Source organism: Syzygium oleosum, unplaced genomic scaffold, assembly GCF_021117445.2.
Source record: "Syzygium oleosum isolate NSW1041296 unplaced genomic scaffold, Sole_v2.1 Sole_v2.26, whole genome shotgun sequence".
Classification (NCBI taxonomy): Eukaryota; Viridiplantae; Streptophyta; class Magnoliopsida; order Myrtales; family Myrtaceae; genus Syzygium; species Syzygium oleosum.
In genome coordinates, this window is record NW_026607510.1 from 4,178,801 (window position 1) to 4,197,049 (window position 18,249).

The window sequence follows — 18,249 nt, forward strand, 5'->3', positions numbered from 1 at the left end:
CTTCGTATATCTCTTTTACCCTTCTTCATCATCTTCCATACTCACCTCCGTCATGCACAGCGGCACGCCGGCTACCCGCTACAGTGGCCACATCATCGGGAAAAGAAAATGGACTTCGTCAATTTTAGAATATTGATTGCATGACGAATCAAGATCTCCAAAATTTGATCCAGATTGCACTTGACCGTTGAATCGAAAAAAATATATATATTGAGTCCACTTCTAATGGGCATTAGGTATTCTGCCGTGTGAATTGGAATCTAAATGTTATTTCACAGAACTCACGAAAGTTGACGTAGCAAAATTAAGTAAGGATTAATATTGGGTACACGGGCCGTATTTGAGACGTTCGACATCTCTCCTCGTCGAGATGGACAATTAGTTAATTGCCAAAAATAAAACTGCCGGTGTCAATGGCGTTAGAAGCGGGATGCGTAAAAAGAATAGTTATATGATTAGTCCACCTATTTTTGCGTAATTTATTGGATTGCTAGCTTCCGATTGCGACATCCCGGGTCCAAAAACGTTCCATCCACTGGTCAATCTAATTTAAACCTAGTCATTTCCATCTCCATCGGGATCTATAAATACTCTCGATTCTTGATGATTGCTATACCATCCATAAAACCAGTCCCAACTCCTTTCCTTCACCTCACAATGTCTACCTTCCTCTTCTCAAAAGCTAAGTACTTGAGTACTATCATTCATCTCATTATCCTATCGCACGGGAGCTCAGCTTCGGAACCTGTCGATCCGACCCAAGGCTTCGTGTCTCTGCCTCTCAACCGGTCGTATTACCACATCCAAAAGCCATATGACGTGCCCGAGGACCGGCGCTATTCCTTCTGCGACGGCGTCCACAAATGCTGGGTTTACTCTACGGACAAGCCTCACACTCGGACTAGTCGGACCAAGCCTTGTACCGAGATCGCGATACAGGTAACGCAACAAAAGGGCCAAACAAGTATGTTGTTAAACAAAAAAAAAAGTTTACTTGCTCCACAGTTTCAGTAAAGTATAGAGCACACTGATCTCACTGGTTTTACAGTGGATTGTCATCACTTCGTAATTAGCATGATTTGATGGCGACGAAGTTCATAAACTAGAGAAGGAGAATTGAAGTATATTAGGCTTTGTTTATTTCGTGAAATAAATGAACTCTTAATCTATACGTGGCCGGTAAGTGAGTCATAAATAAAGATGATTAGAATTTTGGATGTCTCTCAATACTTCATAAATATGTACCTTTTCTCTCGTCTTCTCTCTTGAGATCCTAGAATGTTTGAACGTCCCAGGCGACCGAATAGTCATCTTATAGGAGGCATTCATATAGACCCGCTACATGCAAGTATACCTCTTATTAGGGAAAATTGTCTAAAAAGTCAAAAATCATAAACCTTTTAATTTTGCAAATTGAATACTAAACATTTTCATATTTTGCCAATTAAGTCTATACGGCCAATTTTGGCCGAAAATCGCTGACTTGGACGCTGACCATCTTACGTGACACGACCGAGGCTGACATAGATAAATTTTAATAATATTTTCTTTTTCATTTTTTCTTTTCTTTTCTTTGTTTTCTTTTTACAACTATGGCTGGCAAGGGTCCGCAAGCCCTCGCCGACCCTTGCCAATCATGGGCGAGCGTCGCGGCCCTCACCTAAATCTGCCGAGGGCCGCGAAGCCCTTGCCAGCAGCAAGGGAGGGTCGCGGCCCTCGCTAGGGCAGGACAAGGGCCACCTAGCGGCCAAAGCTTAAACCCTCGAACCCTTCCTTCCGATCATGGCAATGACTTCCACTTCCCTCACCTCTCAATTCGCATCTCGAACCCTCGAACCCTTCTTCTTCTCATCAAAAGTCGTGCAGAAGCGTCATTGCCATGGCCAGGACTACGACCCTCACCCAAGGCCAACGAGGGCTTTGCAATCCTCACCCAGACCATTGCGGCCGCAGGCGAGACCGCATTGCTTGCAGTCGCGATGGCCTCGCCCAGCTCTAGGCAAGGCCAAGCAACGAGGGCTCAGCAGCCCTCGCCAGCCACAGTTTAAAAAAAACAAAGAAAATAAAAGAAAATAAAAAAGAAAAAACAAAATAAGAAAATTCGAAAAAATTATTAAAATTTGTCCACGTCAACGATTTTCAGTCAAAGTTGGTCAGATGAACTCAATTAACAAAACATGAAAAGGTACAAAACTCAATTGCAAAATTAAAAAGTCCTAAAAAGTTTAGGACTGAATTAGCAAAAATACAATAGATTTAAGACTTCTTGGATAATTTTCCCCTTCTTATTCGATAGAAACTTTTGAAAAACCTCGCTTTTGAGCAATGAAAGGTTATATATTGAGAATCTCATGAAAAATGAACTATTACGTGACGTACCAAAAATGCAACTAGGTAGGCATTTGAATAGTAGTAAGTTATATTCGATACATAATAAGAGTGCGCACGTCATATTACTCTGTACATCAATTTTATAAACCGCTCTTACTTCGTGTACTTCTATTACTATGACAGTATTCTTTCTTTTTTTGGCCTTGTTTAGGATGAGATAGGTTGAATCAAACAATGCTCCATCACGTTATGCCTAATCTCAAATATATAGAATATACTGCGCTATTCTCCTCTAGCTTTTCAAAACCCCATCTCCGGTTTGCCGGCCGATAAGATCTCCGAGATTGACCAGCCAGAGCTGAAGCTCGGAGAGCACTTAATAAGGGAACTAATTTATTAGAATAGATTTTTGGACACACCTCTGCTTGATTTACTCTGATCGATTTGAACAACATTTTACGTCTTAGGGATACGGCTATTCCTCAGGCACTTGGCAATTCGAAGGGTATGGATACGTCCCGGCCGGGACTTCGGGCGTGTGCGTAATGCAAGTGTTTGGAGCGAGCCCCCCTCACTCGACCACCTTCATGCTAAGAGTGTACAACGGCTCACTCATGTACTACAGGAGGACGGTCCTCGTTGACCAGATCTACGACAAGTGGTTCCGGTTGAATGTTATACACAACGTGGATGGTTCGAAAGTGAAGGTCTACATTGATGGGCATCTGAAATTAGAGGCAGATGGTCGAGGAGGCACTTCTCATGCCTTCAAATGTGGTGTTTATGCCCAAGACGACGACTCTTTCTACATGGAGTCTCGTTGGAGAGGCCTTCAAGTTTTAAAGAAAAACCACTGAGCATGCAGTATGCTACCTTCCTCTGTATGCGTCAGAAAATAATGTTCATGATGATGAACAAAACGTTGTTTAGATCGAGGTATAAAGTATCACTACTGTATGACTTTTCTTGCCATATGTTTTAAGGCAGTCGGGTCAAGTTGGGTGTCGAAAATTATCACACCCAAATCAACCTGCTTGACCCGTTTATATACAATATAAATTTAGTTACTCATATCAAATTTGACCCATTTCCGACTCATGTTATTAAAACACATTAATAATTAATCCAACCTATAGAAACGTGTACCCATTCATTTCAAGCCCATTAAAACTCGTATTCTCAGCTACTTATGTTCTTCCTATATTTGCTTGACTCTTTCTGATTTTCTATGCATTTCGATTCGATATTTTTCTTTCTTGAAATAAGAAAAAAATAAAGCTTACACAGTCAAAATTAGTATAATTACTATTGTAGCTAATGATTATGATTATTTTTCAAATATTTCATGATTACCCCGATTGAGGTCATTGCAAAGATACATAATGGCAAAGCGACCATTAAATTGGTCCGACGTGGTAAACGGATGAGTAATTTAAGAGTCCGTTTGTTTCACGGAATATGAATGAGTTTGAGAATATTTTCCTAAAAATGATTGCTTGTATCTCTTGAAATAATTAGTCAATGAAAACTATTTTCATTATCGACGATAATTTATGTTTGAACGTTTTCATGGACAATGAAAATATTTTTCATTCATTCATTTTTGTAAGCGACACAAGCGTCATTTTTAGGAAAAAAAATTTCAAATCATTCATTTTCCGCAAAATAAATGGAGCCTAAACACATCCAAACATGTCATGTTCATATTGTTAAGTAGTGCAACTGTACGTGACATGAACGAGAAGAAAGGCTTAATCCACACGATGCGTAATGCATAGACGGGTTGGCCCATCCGTTACAGGTGCACAAATTACGTACATATCCTGTGACAGGTTATGCTATGCTTGCTTGACTACCAACAAAAAGTTTTAAACCATAAAGAAAAAAAAGGGTCGAGGACTTTTACAATGTATGTGATGAAATCACGTGATATTCTACAAAAGCATAATATAATATATCATTTTGATTTTGTTATAAGCCAGCGGAACGAGCGTATAGGTTCGACTACCCGAAGGTCCATGAAGTTCCATTCTTTGGCAGCAAGAATTTCGAATTTGGAGTCGATCCTTTCGTCAGAGTCCAAACCTGCCCAGGTACTTCACATTCATCTGATTGTTTATTTGTAGTTTCGTAAATTCGATTTGATGTGACATTGTTAGTGTAAAGCTGCAATCTGGGTTGGCGCGGTCATGGTTCAATTGGCTTTTGTCTGTGATTTGTAGCCTTTCTTGTTCATTAGGAGTAAACATGTTCTTCTGAAATGATCTACAAGTTGCCCAAATTGCAGTTGCTAGATTTCTTTTTTCAGTTCTGGTATATGGTATGACATAGTAGACCTCTAATTGCACTGTAATTTACCTGTGAAACTTAACTGGGGGAAGAGTCCCTGTAATTCCACATTTTGATCTGGGGCATTGGAAATGGTGTGGACTTCTATTTGGCTTGTGGGATTGATAACATTTGGTGGTGGGTGATTCGTTTTATGCCCGGCGATTTATGATTTTTGCAGCAATTAGAGACTCTTTCTGAGTATGTTTTTGGTATCCTTTGCAGGACCATCACGTCTCTGTATCGTGCTGAAGTGCATATGCATTGAAAAGATGGGCTTGCTGTGATGGTTGGGTTTTGTATGCAGCTGCTGTCGTGCCCATTAAGCTTGTAGTCATTTCGGTGGTCAAAAGCCTAAAACTTTAGCATTTTATATTTGTTATACTTACATCTGTGACTGGGTTTTGACTCTTTCTTACATATATTAAGTTCTCATTAATGCATGCGAAGATCCGTTATGGAGTTGGTTGGGAAATACCCAAATGGAAATTGTCCAAACAACGCAATACTCTGTTTGGGATGACTTTATCATGGCAAACAATCTTCCTAATTAAAGGTCGAAAGCTGAATTTTCACATTGCAGCAATCGCATAGCTTAGTGACTAGGCAAAGATTCGTTCTTGTTGCTTTCGATGCTGTGTTTGGTTGAGGATATCACTGCTCGAGTTATGAATTTCCAGCTAATGTTGCTTGCACATATTTTACGAAAGTTTGGAATTGTTATGTATTATGTGTGAAGGGGATAAGTTCTTTAATTTCTTTAGAACAGATAAACACAACTTTATATTGCACGTTGAGCTCTACTGTCGCTGTTTTGATATGTTTGTTTGTTCTCATCAGCGTGTTTGCAAAGTTGAGAGGTTCTGATTTGATAGCGAGGTCTAGCTCTGACATTTTGCTTGTGTGTGAATGTGCGGAAAATTGTGGTGATGTTTGGCTTGATTTGGATGCGAAGACGGAGCTATGTGGAATCGCACTCTATTTACAAGTGATGAATTTCCAGCTGATTTCGCTCTGGTTGTGCTAGTGAGCATGTTTGACCCGTCTGAGATGAAAGCCAATATTTTGGAGCATGTTTTGAACTTCAAATTGCCCGAACATTTAGAGTCGAAGTAATGACAAGAAATGTTTGTAGTGTGTTGCAGCCACTTGAGGGCATTTTGTACGACTGACTGCCATGAGGCACAAGTTGCCATGGACAAGTTGAGAGAGAAAAGGTCTAGGCAATCAAAGGAAGTCGGAGGAGAGCACATGGCAGAATGAGCAAGATGAAGGATGGCTTTTGACTTTGAGATGATGAAACTAGCTATCCTGAAGTGAAGGTAGGATCAATTTGCAAACTTTGTTTGCACCAGCAATGTGTCTCTGGGACTTGTGCAGTTCACTGATCCTTCTGGTATTGACAATGGGATGTTTTGATGTCGAATTGTTGATCGATATGACTATCTGCTTTTGGGTATAAGCAGGTTTTCAGAAACTGTCACTGGTATTATACTTACTGAACTACGATCAGCACCTACAGAAATATTGGTCAGAAGTTCTTCATACATGGATTCATGGAGCAAGTATTCGGTGAGTGCTGTGCAACATCATTCACCATAAGTTATTGCGTATCAGTATAACGAATTGTCTGAATTTGTCTGTCTAGCGCCAAAAGCATATATATGTTGTTGGATATATTATTAATATAGTCCAAATAATATGTTCACATACAAGCTCAATAGGTTTAAAGTATGGTTATTTTGGGCCCATATGGGCTGGAGCCCAATAGCTTACATATAAACTCTAGGGTTTCCCTACGCTGGAGGTAACACTGTTGAGCGTTCCAAACTTGACGTCTCTTGGTGTAATACTTTAAGCAAAACACAATTTTCTCTCTCAAACCCATAACCTCCAACAATCTTAAAGTATTAGATTCGTGTGTCGGATTTGAGCAAGAAAGTTGTCTACTTGAAGATCTTGTCGAGACGAACTCGAAGGTATTATTTATTTTCGATTTCGACAAGAGGGTTGGCCGGGATCTGAGTTTGAAGATTCGGTGGCCGAAATCTTTGATTCAAGAACCCAGAAATTATAGCCAATTTCAGAGGGTAAAACCACTTGGATCTTGTTCTCCTCATCGATACGAGCGTTTTGAGTGGTCACTCGCCTTGAAAGGAGTTCGGACGGCTGAGATACGACAACCGGAAGTTTCGGCGATTTTTTGGCTTCCTGCGAATTTCCGCGACTTTTCGGCTTTTGGCGAATTTCCGGCACTTCTCGGCTTCCAGCAACAAGGGCAGTCCATCTTAAGGTTTTTGGGCGCTCCGGATCTGTTTTTGGGGTCTGTATTGGCAAACTCCATCTCTACAGAGCAGTTTGACCAAGGTTAGGGGCATTATTCGACTTTGTGCGCTCCGCGGACTTCAAGGTGCACTCTTTCTACGTCTTTGCTCTGATTAAAATGGCAAAACATAGTTCCTATGATATTATCAAGCTGCAATCATTTGATGTCACTGAATTTCATGGTTGGAAATTGCATGTTCAATTTGGCATGAAAGAACGTGAAATATTCTACACAGTACTGAGTGATTTTGCATCTACCACTGAAGATGTTGATGAATATCAATGGAACAAAGATGAAGATTTTTGTAGAGATTACTTGTTGACCTCTTTAAATCCTCGTCTAGCTATGACTTATAGTGAGTTTAAGACAGCGAAAGAGATATGGGATCACTTGAACGCTCAGTTCCAAAAACAAGAGGGGCTCTCTAAAACTCTTCTAGCGGAGAAGTTCTTTGACTTTAAATTCAATATTAATTCGAGTATCACCTCTCAATTAATTGAACTTGAGAACATGAGGAACAGGTTGAAAGAGGATAACTCTGATATGTCCGATAATCTCTTTGTTGGTCTTGTGTTGAGTAAGCTACCTGCTGAATGGAGTTCTTTCAAGACTGAAATGCACAGACAGAAAGAACAGATGAGACTGGATGAATTAAAGAGGTATATTCACATTGAAGATCAAAACATATCTAGGAAGAGTTTGGAACAGGAAGGACAACAAAAGTCGGTTGCCAACTTAGTTTCACATTCCAATAAACCTCAGAAAAGGTTCAAGTCATCAAAAGGTGAATCCTCTTCACAGTTAGAGGCCAAAAAGACTATCTTCAAAAGGAAGAAGAAGGGCAAGTGCCATAACTGTGGAAAGTGGGGTCACTGGGCAGCAGAATGTAAGCTACAAAAGAAGCCAAAGAATGACACACCACAAATTGCGACTAATATGTTAATTAGTAAATTTGAGCCTCAAGCCTTCATTGGAATGATCAAGAATGGAAAGGCCAGCGTCTCCTCTGAGTGGTGGTTAGATAGTGGCGCTACTTGTCATGCTACAAATAACAAGAACTCACTCACTGAGGTCATAGAAGTGAAAGACACCGTAGAAAATTGTAATGGTGGTGAGGCAGAGGTGACTCATGCTGGAACTGCAAATTTGATGCTTTCTTCAGGTAAATTACTAACTCTGAAACATGTTAGAGTAGTACCTTTACTTAAAAAGAATTTGATATCTATGAGTTTACTTGATAAAGCTGGTATGTCCTTTTCAACTATGAATGGTAGAGTAACTTTATCTGTTAACTCATATTATTTCGGTTGTGCATTCATGGTTAATGGTATGTATAGGTTGAGTTTAGATACTGATAGCATCAACCATATGAATTCTACTTTGATTGATCCAAAGTTGTTACACAATAGACTTGGACATGTGAATTACAGGAAAATGCAACATCTAGCTAAAACTCACAACATTCCATTGGATACTTCTATTCGATTTGACAAATGTGAAGTGTGTGCACAGGCTAAAATCACTAGAAAACCTTTTAAGTCGGTTTCTAAAAGCACACAACTTCTTGAGTTAATACATTCTGACCTTTGTGACTTCAGAAATTATGTTACTAGAGGTGGTCGGAAGTATCTACTAACATTCATAGACGATTTTTCTCGATATTGTCATGTTTATTTGTTGAAATCGAAAGATGAGGTTTTTGAAAAGTTTAAGATTTTCAAGTCAAGAGTAGAAAATCAACTCAACTTGAAAATTAAGAGGTTTAGAAGTGATAGAGGAGGAGAATATACTATGACAGGGTTCAAGGACTTTTGTGCTTTAGAGGGCATAATACTTGAAACCACTGCTCCTTACTCACCCCAATCAAATGGTGTTGCCGAGCGTAAGAATAGAACGTTAACTGAAATGTTAAATTCCATGTTACTTACAGCTGGCATGCCTTCCTCCTATTGGGGAGAAGCAGTTCTAACTGCTAATCACATCCTAAACAGGTTGCCGCACTCTAAGTTGTCTATGACACCTTATGAGATATGGCATAAGTATCCTTGTAGATATGATACTCTTAAGACTTGGGGCTGTGTTGCTTATGTAAGAATACAAGATCCTAAAAGACCTAAAGTGGGACCTAGAACCATTACTTGTGTATATCTAGGTTGTGCGGAAGATAGTGCTGCAAATAGATTTTTAGATCTATCTACTAATACAGTGATAGAATCTAGAGATGCAGAATTTTTCGAGAACAAGTTTCTCAGAGATCATGGCTTGAATGTTTCTGGATCTACAGATATGATTTCAGAGTCTCCTGTAGAATTTGAAGCAAGCTCTTCTGACATTAATTCCCCACAGCTGACTGTTGAACAAGCTCCAGTTAGAGTATCTACAAGAGATAGGGTTCCCAAAAGTTTTGGTGAGGACTTTGTTACTTACCATCTAGAGGATGATCCATTCTCCTATCAGGAAGCAATGAGATCTAGGGAATCCCTACTGTGGGCAGAAGCCATAGATGATGAAATGAGCTCTCTGCTACAGAACCACACTTGGCAGCTAGTCCATTTGCCAAAAGGGGCTAAGGCTATAGGCTGTAAGTGGGTATTGAAGAAGAAACTGAATAGTGATGGATCAATAGCCAGATACAAAGCACGTTTAGTAGCTAAAGGCTATAAACAACTGAGTGGAATAGACTATTTTGATGTTTATTCACCTGTGTGTCATCTATCAACTATAAGAATTCTTCTTGCTTTGGCATCTATTGAACACTTTGTAGTGCATCAAATGGATGTAAAGACAGCTTTCCTAAATGGAGAGTTAAATGAGGAAATCTACATGGAACAACCGGAAGGGTATGTCATGAAAGGTCTTGAGGACAAAGTTTGTAAATTGAACAAATCTTTGTATGGTCTTAAAAAAGCACCTAAGATGTGGCATCTTAAATTTGACAAAGTGGTAAAGAGTTATGGCTTTCAGTCTAGTTATTCCGATAAATGCCTTTACCATCGTTCTACGTCAAATAAGATAGTCATCATTTGCGTGTATGTTGATGACATGTTAATTCTTGGTTCCGATCATTCTGTAGTGAGTGACGTGAAAGCTACTTTAGCTAAAGAATTTAACATGAAAGATCTTGGTATTGCTAATACCATTCTTGGTATGAAAGTAAGCTTTGAAAGGCAAGTCATCTCCCTTAGTCAGACTCATTATATGGAGCAACTACTTTCTACCTGGGGATACAGTGAGTGTAAACCGAGTGCGACACCATGTGATTACAATAAAAGACTGAGTCCTAATGAAGGGACCAGTGTTTATCAGTTAAAATACTCGAAACTGATTGGTAGTCTCATGTATGCCATGAGTTGCACTAGACCTGACATAGCCTTTACAGTTGGCATGCTGAGTCGTTTCACTAGTAATCCTAGTAAAGAGCATTGGGATGCCCTTAGTAGGCTGATGAGATACCTTAAAGGTACTAAAGATTATGCTCTATGTTATTCTGGTTATCCTCCAACTGTAGATGGATATTCTGATGCCTCATGGTGCTCAGAAATTGGAAATAGTAAGTCCACTAGTGGATATGTATTCACTTTGGGTGGAGCTGCTATTACTTGGAAATCCAAAAGACAGACTTGTATTGCATTGTCGTCTATGGAATCAGAACTTTTTTCTTTAGCCTCAGCCGGCGAAGAGGCAGAGTGGATAAAGAATCTAATTATGGATATTCCTTTGACTCAGCTAAAGATTAATTCTTTAAACTTGTTTTGTGATAATCAAGCCGCTGTCCAAGTCGTTAAGAATGCTCTCTTTAATTCCAAGAGAAGGCATGTGAGACTGAGACATGCGTTGTTGAATTATCTGCGCGAACAAGGAGTTATCACCTTGATCGATGTGCGATCGACGGATAACATGGCCGATGCTCTCACAAAGGGTATGCCTACAGATCGATTATTCAAAACAGTGGGGGAAATGGGGTTAAAGACTATGTAGATATGTCTTAATTACCATTTACTTACCTTCTAATTGTATGTTTTGCATTATCGAATCTTCCTTTGTTGGCCATAATGATAAGCACAATTTATGTGTTTCATCGATGTTCATGGTTGCTGATTAATTTGAAAAGGGTGAGTTGTCTCATTCCAAACTTGATGAAAATAACGTTAACCCAATTCAAAGGTTCTATCTGGGGAGCTTGTGTCATTCCAAACTTGATGATACAATCCACCTAGATTGGACTATCCTTTTGGTTAAATAATCTCATTCCAAACTTGATGCTAGATTATGACTTTAAGGAATTAGTAATTGTGACATTCCAAATTGAAATACAGAAATAGTTGTTTGCATAAGAAGTCTGTTGGTTATTGTAAGTGACATGACTATTGGTCCTGTTCTTTGAAACTAGACAATGGTTATTCTCTTATAAATAAACCGAACTTGATGGCTCTTTGTAATTCAAACTGTTTAGGCCTTGTTCATAATTTATGAAACTGGCTTGATGCTTATGAACATGATATTATGATGCTTTATGACATTAATATATGTTCTTCTCTGCCTGATTGAATTCATAATAATATGAAATTCATATTTGACATTCTACAGGGGATGGCAGAGATGGAGGAGAGCTTACTGGGTGGGATCCTGACCAAGATGATCTACTAGATGAATGAATATATCATTTAGAGTATATAGGGACTTGACAAGTCACCTGCCATTGCCCATTTTGATGGAGTTCATTTACTTGAGACTTCCATTTTGCTATCTCTATTTTGTGAACATTATTGTGTTTGGTTGTGAACTGATTCTGAGATTTATTTTGGATATTGGGATTTGTATGAGTTTAAACTGAATTTGAAACTCTTCATATTTAATTATATGTATTGATCTCATAACAGATTCATGATAAGGATGATTCACTTATTTAGATTGAAAATTATGATTGAGTTTAATATTTAGTGCTAAAACTCTTTGACCGATCCAAGTTGATTGTCTTGGACTGAATGTGGATGATTCATATTTGTTTGAACATTACACTGATCACCGTATTGGATTGTGCTGTATGGTGAACATAGGAGGAGATTGTTGGATATATTATTAATATAGTCCAAATAATATGTTCACATACAAGCCCAATAGGTTTAAAGTATGGTTATTTTGGGCTCATATAGGCTGGAGCCCAATAGCTTACATATAAACTCTAGGGTTTCCCTACGCTGGAGGTAACACTGTTGAGCGTTCCAAACTTGACGTCTCTTGGTGTAATACTTTAAGCAAAACACAATTTTCTCTCTCAAACCCATAACCTCCAACATATGTTGTGCAGCAACCCATCATGGTTCTGATCCAGTTCATGATTGATATTTGTGTGGTTACGCTGACAGCACGTTGTGAAGTAGTTTTCCTCGCTACCGGTTGTCCTCCCCCGAACATCTCGAATTTGCATTTTTATGAAGTTAGGCTGTATGAATGCCGCCCGTCTTATTGAATAATGATTATGGATAAATGGTTGACCCTAATGGTGTAAATAAGGGGACTAGGGGTGAGCAGTTCCATACAGGTTCTGTTTGGAACTTGGAACCTACCCATGAGAATAGGTTCATCATTTTTTGGAATCTGGAACCTACCCTATCACAGGTTCTAAGGTCGGTTTTAGGAAATACACAAGTTCCACATATATTATAAATTAATAATTGTAGTGAATCATCACCTTTAACGATCACAACTTACTTCTACGATCCACTGACAATAACTTTGGCAAAAGGACACCAGAAGTGCCATAAGTTGTGTACAGAGATCACTTTGGTGCCATAACTTTTTTTCGGATCACTTTGGTGCCAAATCAGAGGAAAATAGATCACTTTAGTGACTCCGACCAAAATTACGGTCAAAAAGCTAATGTGGCATTTATATTTTAAAAAAATGGTCTGACTTGTACAAGTGGAAATTATGTGGCTTTTTTTCGAATTTTTTAATCTTTTTAATCTTTTTTTTTTCTAACTTTTTCTCGGTCGCCAATCCGGCGACCGGCCAGAGGGGAGGGCCGGCGAGGCCGACCTCGCCGGCCTCTGGCGAAGCTCGCCCCGCCGGCCACCGGCGAGGGCAAGCCTTGCCGGCCCCTGGCTGGGCGAGGTCGCCTCGCCCAGCAAAGGTGAGGCAGACCTCGCCGTCGCCTGGGTCGCGACGGCGAGTTCTCCCCTCGCCCGGCAAAGGCGAGGCCAACCTCGCCGTCGCCTCGCCAGCAAAGGCGATCACTTCCTCTCGGCGAAGGCCTCCGGACCCCGGCCAGGGGCCGGCGACCCTCACCGCCCACCACTGCCGACCCTTCCCAGCGGTGGTGGGGTGGCAGCAGCAGCGGCAAGGGAGCCCTCGCAGGTGCTGCAATGTTTGATTTTTTTTTAATATAAATAAATATAATATAAATTTTATTTTTCTAAAAAAGTACACGTCAGCGGACTAAACGGCGTAGTTATTGGTTTTTAATGCTGACTGGACCTCTCCGGCGAGCCATGGAGCTCTCCGGCGAGCCATGTCAGCTCCACGTAGGATTTCCGGCAAGCCATGTCAGCATTGGCACTAAAGTGATCGTTTTTCAAAAAAGTTGGCACCAAAGTGATTCGAAAAAAAGTTATGGCACTAAAGTGATCTCCGTACACAAGTTATGGCACGAATAGTGTCCTTTTGCCCAATAACTTTTATTTAGAGACACGAAAAATATGAAACATTAACAAGTCATAAAAAAAAAATCTAAAACTAGTGGTTCTAGATTATGTGCCCGTTTGGTTCGGCTTTTCAAATGCAACTTGGGGGAATGCAAATACCTTTAAGTGAAAGCCACTTGGGGAAATGCAAGTGGTGTTTGGTAAAAAAAAATTGTGAAGCTACTTTGGCCTAAGTAGTGTTTGGTAAATTTATTTTTGCAAAGGGCTTTGGCAATTTTTATTCTTAATATTTCGGTTTTGCCCCTATTACTATTCATCTTCTTCATCGGCGAGGGTGGCCGGCGAGGGGCCGGCGAGGGCGGATCTGGCCGGTGAAGGCCCGGCGAGGGGCCGGCGAGGTCGCCTGACCCAGGCGACAGCACCTGGGGCCGCCTGGGGTCGGGCGACCACCCAGGCGCCGTCGCCTGGGTCAGGCGACCTCGCCGGCCAGATCCGCCCTCGCCGGCCCTTCGCCGGCCACCCTCGCCGGCCACCCTCACGGTGAAGAAGATGAACAGTAACAGGGCAAAACCGGAAAATTGAAATTTGAGTGAGGGCAATTTGGGAAGGAAAAATAGGCTTCAGCATTCCACAAATGCTGAAAGCCCAAAGCTGGTCCGGACCAGCTTTGGGCTTTCGGCATTCCAATGGCATTCCAAATGCTGGCTTTCGGCTTTCCGAGTCCGGAAAGCCGAACCAAACGGTTCAGCATTTTGGGAAGGGGCTTTCGAGGCCGAAAGCCCCTTCCCAAAGCTGAACCAAACGGGGCCATATACACTTATCATCTAACGCCATGGAACACCGCAGGATCACGCGAAAACATAGAACAGAAAAAAACACAAAAAACTTGTTTAAGGTTCCAGGTTCCATGTTTCACTTACTTAGAACCTAGAACCTACTCGTCGAAATAGGTACCCCAATTTTTTAAACCTAAAACTTACCTTACATATCTTGGAACCTGGAACTTACAGATTCCCACCGATCGAGTTCCAGGTTCTACCCTGGACCCATGCTCATCCCTAAAGGGGGCTACACATTTACATGATCAAATAACCCGCCATTGTTATGATCCATTTGTTTTTTAGCCAAAAAAGAAATGCATTTTTTTTATTTATAAATTTGTTAATGCGTTTCTTTTTACATTGTTCTCAGCATTAAAATTGTAAAAGTTGTAAACGTTGTCTTTTCCAATTTAAACAAATTAGAAATTAAAAAAAAAACTTAAATTGATCACATTAAGGGACTTTTCGTATGTAGTTTTACCAAATGGCATTTCTCTCAAAGTTACATCCCAATGCATTTTTCAATTAAAGTTTATCAAACCGTCTTTGCTTTTCATGAAAAGACTTTAAACTAAAGATCTTTACATTTACTCAAAAGCTTTTTCCAAATGTTGAACCAGGACTCAATGTTAGGACTACAACAACAGAAGCCCAATGCATTTTTCAAAACTTGCTTAAAGTTCCAGGTTCTATGTTTCACCTACTTAGAACCTAGATCCTATTCGTCGAAACAGGTATCCTAATTTTTGAAATCTGGAACTTACCATGCATACCTTGGAATCTAGAATTTACAGATTCCCACCGGTCAGGTTCCAGGTTTTATCCTGGACCCATGCTCATCCCTAAAGGGGGTTACACAATTACATGATCAAATAACCCGCCGTTGTTATGATCCATTTGTTTTTTTTAGCCAAAAAAGAAATGCGTTTTTTTATTTATAAATTTGTTAATGCGTTTATTTTACATTGTTCTCAACATTAAAATTGTAAAAGTTGTAAACGTTGTCTTTTCCAATTTTAAACAAATTAGAAATTAAAAAAAAAAGCTTTAATTGATCACACTAAAAGACTTTTCGTATGTAATTTTACCAAATAGCATTTCTCTCAAAGTTGCATCCCAATGCGTTTTTCAATTAAAGTTTACCAAACTGTCTTTGCTTTTCATGAAAAGCCTTTAAACTAAAGATCTTTACATTTACTCAAAAGTTTTTTCCAAATGTTGAACCAAGAGTCAATGTTAGGACCGCATCAGCAAAAGCCCAATACCTTTCGTCCGAGGGGATCACCAAGAGGGAGTCTAAGTCCGAGACCGAGCCTGGAACAAGCCCAATACCTTTCACCCAGAGAGATCACCAAGCCCAATACCTTTTACCAGGAGAGATCACCAAACCCAATACCTTTCACCCGAAGAGATCACCAAGAGAGAGCCTAAGTCCGAGCCTGTTAATATATCCAATTGGATCCACCTTCATTCAAAAGCTTAAACCAATGAGTTATGAACTAATTAGGATATATTAATTGCTCTGCACCACATCAATTATCCGATATGGGATTTCTCTAACACAACTCACACGTGCATCCTAACAGTTGGCTAGTTTCTTCATCTTATTTTCGTATTTCGCACCCAATGCAAGTGCTCCTTCAAGAGATGAGTCACGACTTCTCGATCTCGTAATCTTTGATCAACAGCAGGAAGCACAACATCCTTAGGCACATATGGAATGTGGATTGGTAATGTGTAACCATTAACAATCTCGAAAGGCATCATTCTAGTAAAATTGTGATAACTAGTGTTGTACCACCACAATGCCAAGGAAAGCCAATTCATCCATCCAGTGGGACAATCATGAGTCATACACCCAAGATAAGACTCTAAACATCTGCTGACCGCCAAATTTTCTGCAGATGATAAGCTGAACAAATGATGTAGCTCCTGTTGGTTTTCTACGGAACATGCATGGTTAAAATTAAATATAAACGCAGCGGAAAATTATAACCATACATGTATCTCCAAAGGCGTTGTTCGTGCGTTTCAATCAAAAAATCGAAAGACCATAGGGGGTTAAACGGATTACCTCTCGTAGCGTGCCCAAAACGATTTCGGTTCGGATGTTCTTCAGTTCGAGCCCCACAACCGTCGGACCTCTAGTTCAGACACACCACCAATCGCACGACGAACAGAAGAAAGAACTTGCGGATAATCACCAATAAAATTGTGCTAGCAATCTTGTTGCGACAATTCTTCGCACTCTCGATATTTCAGTCACGGCGTCGGAAGAGAGAAAAAAATGTTTTTCTTAACTCTTACAAACACATAATTAATTGCATACGCTTTCTTCATCATATTTGCAACTGTTGCTGATCGCGCCATTAATAATGTGCAATCAGCAACAGTTGCTGATCGCATCATTAATAATGTGCGATCAGCAACAGTTGCTGATCGCATGTGTGCACGTTGCACGCGATCAGCAACGGTTGCTGATCGTGTGTGTCATGCACACGGTCAGCAACCGTTTGTTGACCGTGTGCCATGCACATGGTCAGCGCTTGCTGGCCACGTGCATGCGACAATTTTTTTTTTTTATAAATAAATATAAACATGTATATACAAATATAGAAGTGCATGATTAGCATATGTGTATTTTGTGAGCATCATATGCACACATGCCCATGACAAAAATTGAATTAAATTAAATCCCATTTAATTTAATTTCAGTCCGATTCAATTCGATTGCAAACATATTTGCTATATCGTCTCTTCCGTACTACGTCATCCAAAATTGGTTATGGTGTGTGACATCCCTAGGTTCATCACTGAGCTAGTAGTAAGACTTGCACTAACACATTAGTACTCCCAAGAGAATTGATTGTCCCGATCAACCTCTAGGTTCTACAAGCCATGATTGACATCTAGCAATATGTCATGGCTACCCAGACAGTGTGAATGTTTTAAGAACATAATGAACCTGTCAGCTTTGGTTACAGTGTAATTCAATCCCTCTGCCTTACTATGTCCCGATCGAACAAAGACCATGGAATATTTGTCAAGTCACCAATTCGATCATATGCACAAATCTAATTGACATGCACTTTATATGAGACATGAACAGTTCATTCTCGGTTACAACCCCGGCCGAGGATTTCAATGCAATGTCAAGATTAGATTGCATAGGACATCATTATTATACCTTGCATATAACATGGAGACAGATTCCATTTTGCGCACACGTGTAACTTCGTATGTGAACGAACTATGGCCATCAAGTACAGAGACGAATCAACGAAGCGGCAATATGCGCACCTGTGAACCATAGCCATCCAACATACAAGTCAACACTGTACCTCAGGTCTAAGGATTATCCATACAAGACCAGAGCACGAACGATTAGACATTGACCACGCTAAAAGTTTCCATGTTGCTAATCGTTCTATGCATGTCACGTTCAGTGAACTTGTCTGATACAAGCACCTGTGTTCTAACTCGGGTATCGCAATATCCAATGACCCGTGACTCGTCATTCTCTTAAGTATCCAATACTTATTGGTGAAGTTACGAACACACCGGTCTCAACAGGATCATTAATATCCACTCAATGATCCATCGACCGAGAACAATTTAAAGATTCAGTCTAACTGTGAACCTGTCACACATATTCTTAACGTCTCAAGAATAGATCCAGTCACAACTGATCGTATGGAATCATTCATATATTTAAATAATTGGACAAATGAATGAATGCGTCCTTGCCATTAAATAAATAATGTAATTGAAAGTACAACTTAAATCCCTAACATGTAAC

At 40.0% G+C, this 18,249-nt stretch overlaps 1 protein-coding gene across 1 annotated transcript; it reads left to right on the forward strand.

Moving 5' to 3' along the window:
• Nucleotides 1-657: 657 nt before the first annotated feature.
• On the forward strand, nt 658-3,188 carry LOC115664994 (citrate-binding protein-like). The gene is made up of 2 exons (XM_030586881.1): nt 658-939; nt 2,799-3,188. Exons 1-2 carry the CDS (start codon nt 658-660, stop codon nt 3,186-3,188), a joined length of 672 nt encoding a protein of 223 aa, XP_030442741.1.
• The last annotated feature ends 15,061 nt before the right edge of the window (nt 3,189-18,249 follow it).

What these genes read in the sequence shown, in the direction of transcription:
- LOC115664994 (XM_030586881.1), top strand. Translation starts at nt 658, where the DNA reads ATGTCTACCTTCCTCTTCTCAAAAGCTAAGTACTTGAGTACTATCATT. An exon ending in GTACCGAGATCGCGATACAG is followed by an intron (nt 940 to 2,798) that starts GTAACGCAACAA and finishes TTTACGTCTTAG; the next exon opens with GGATACGGCTATTCCTCAGG.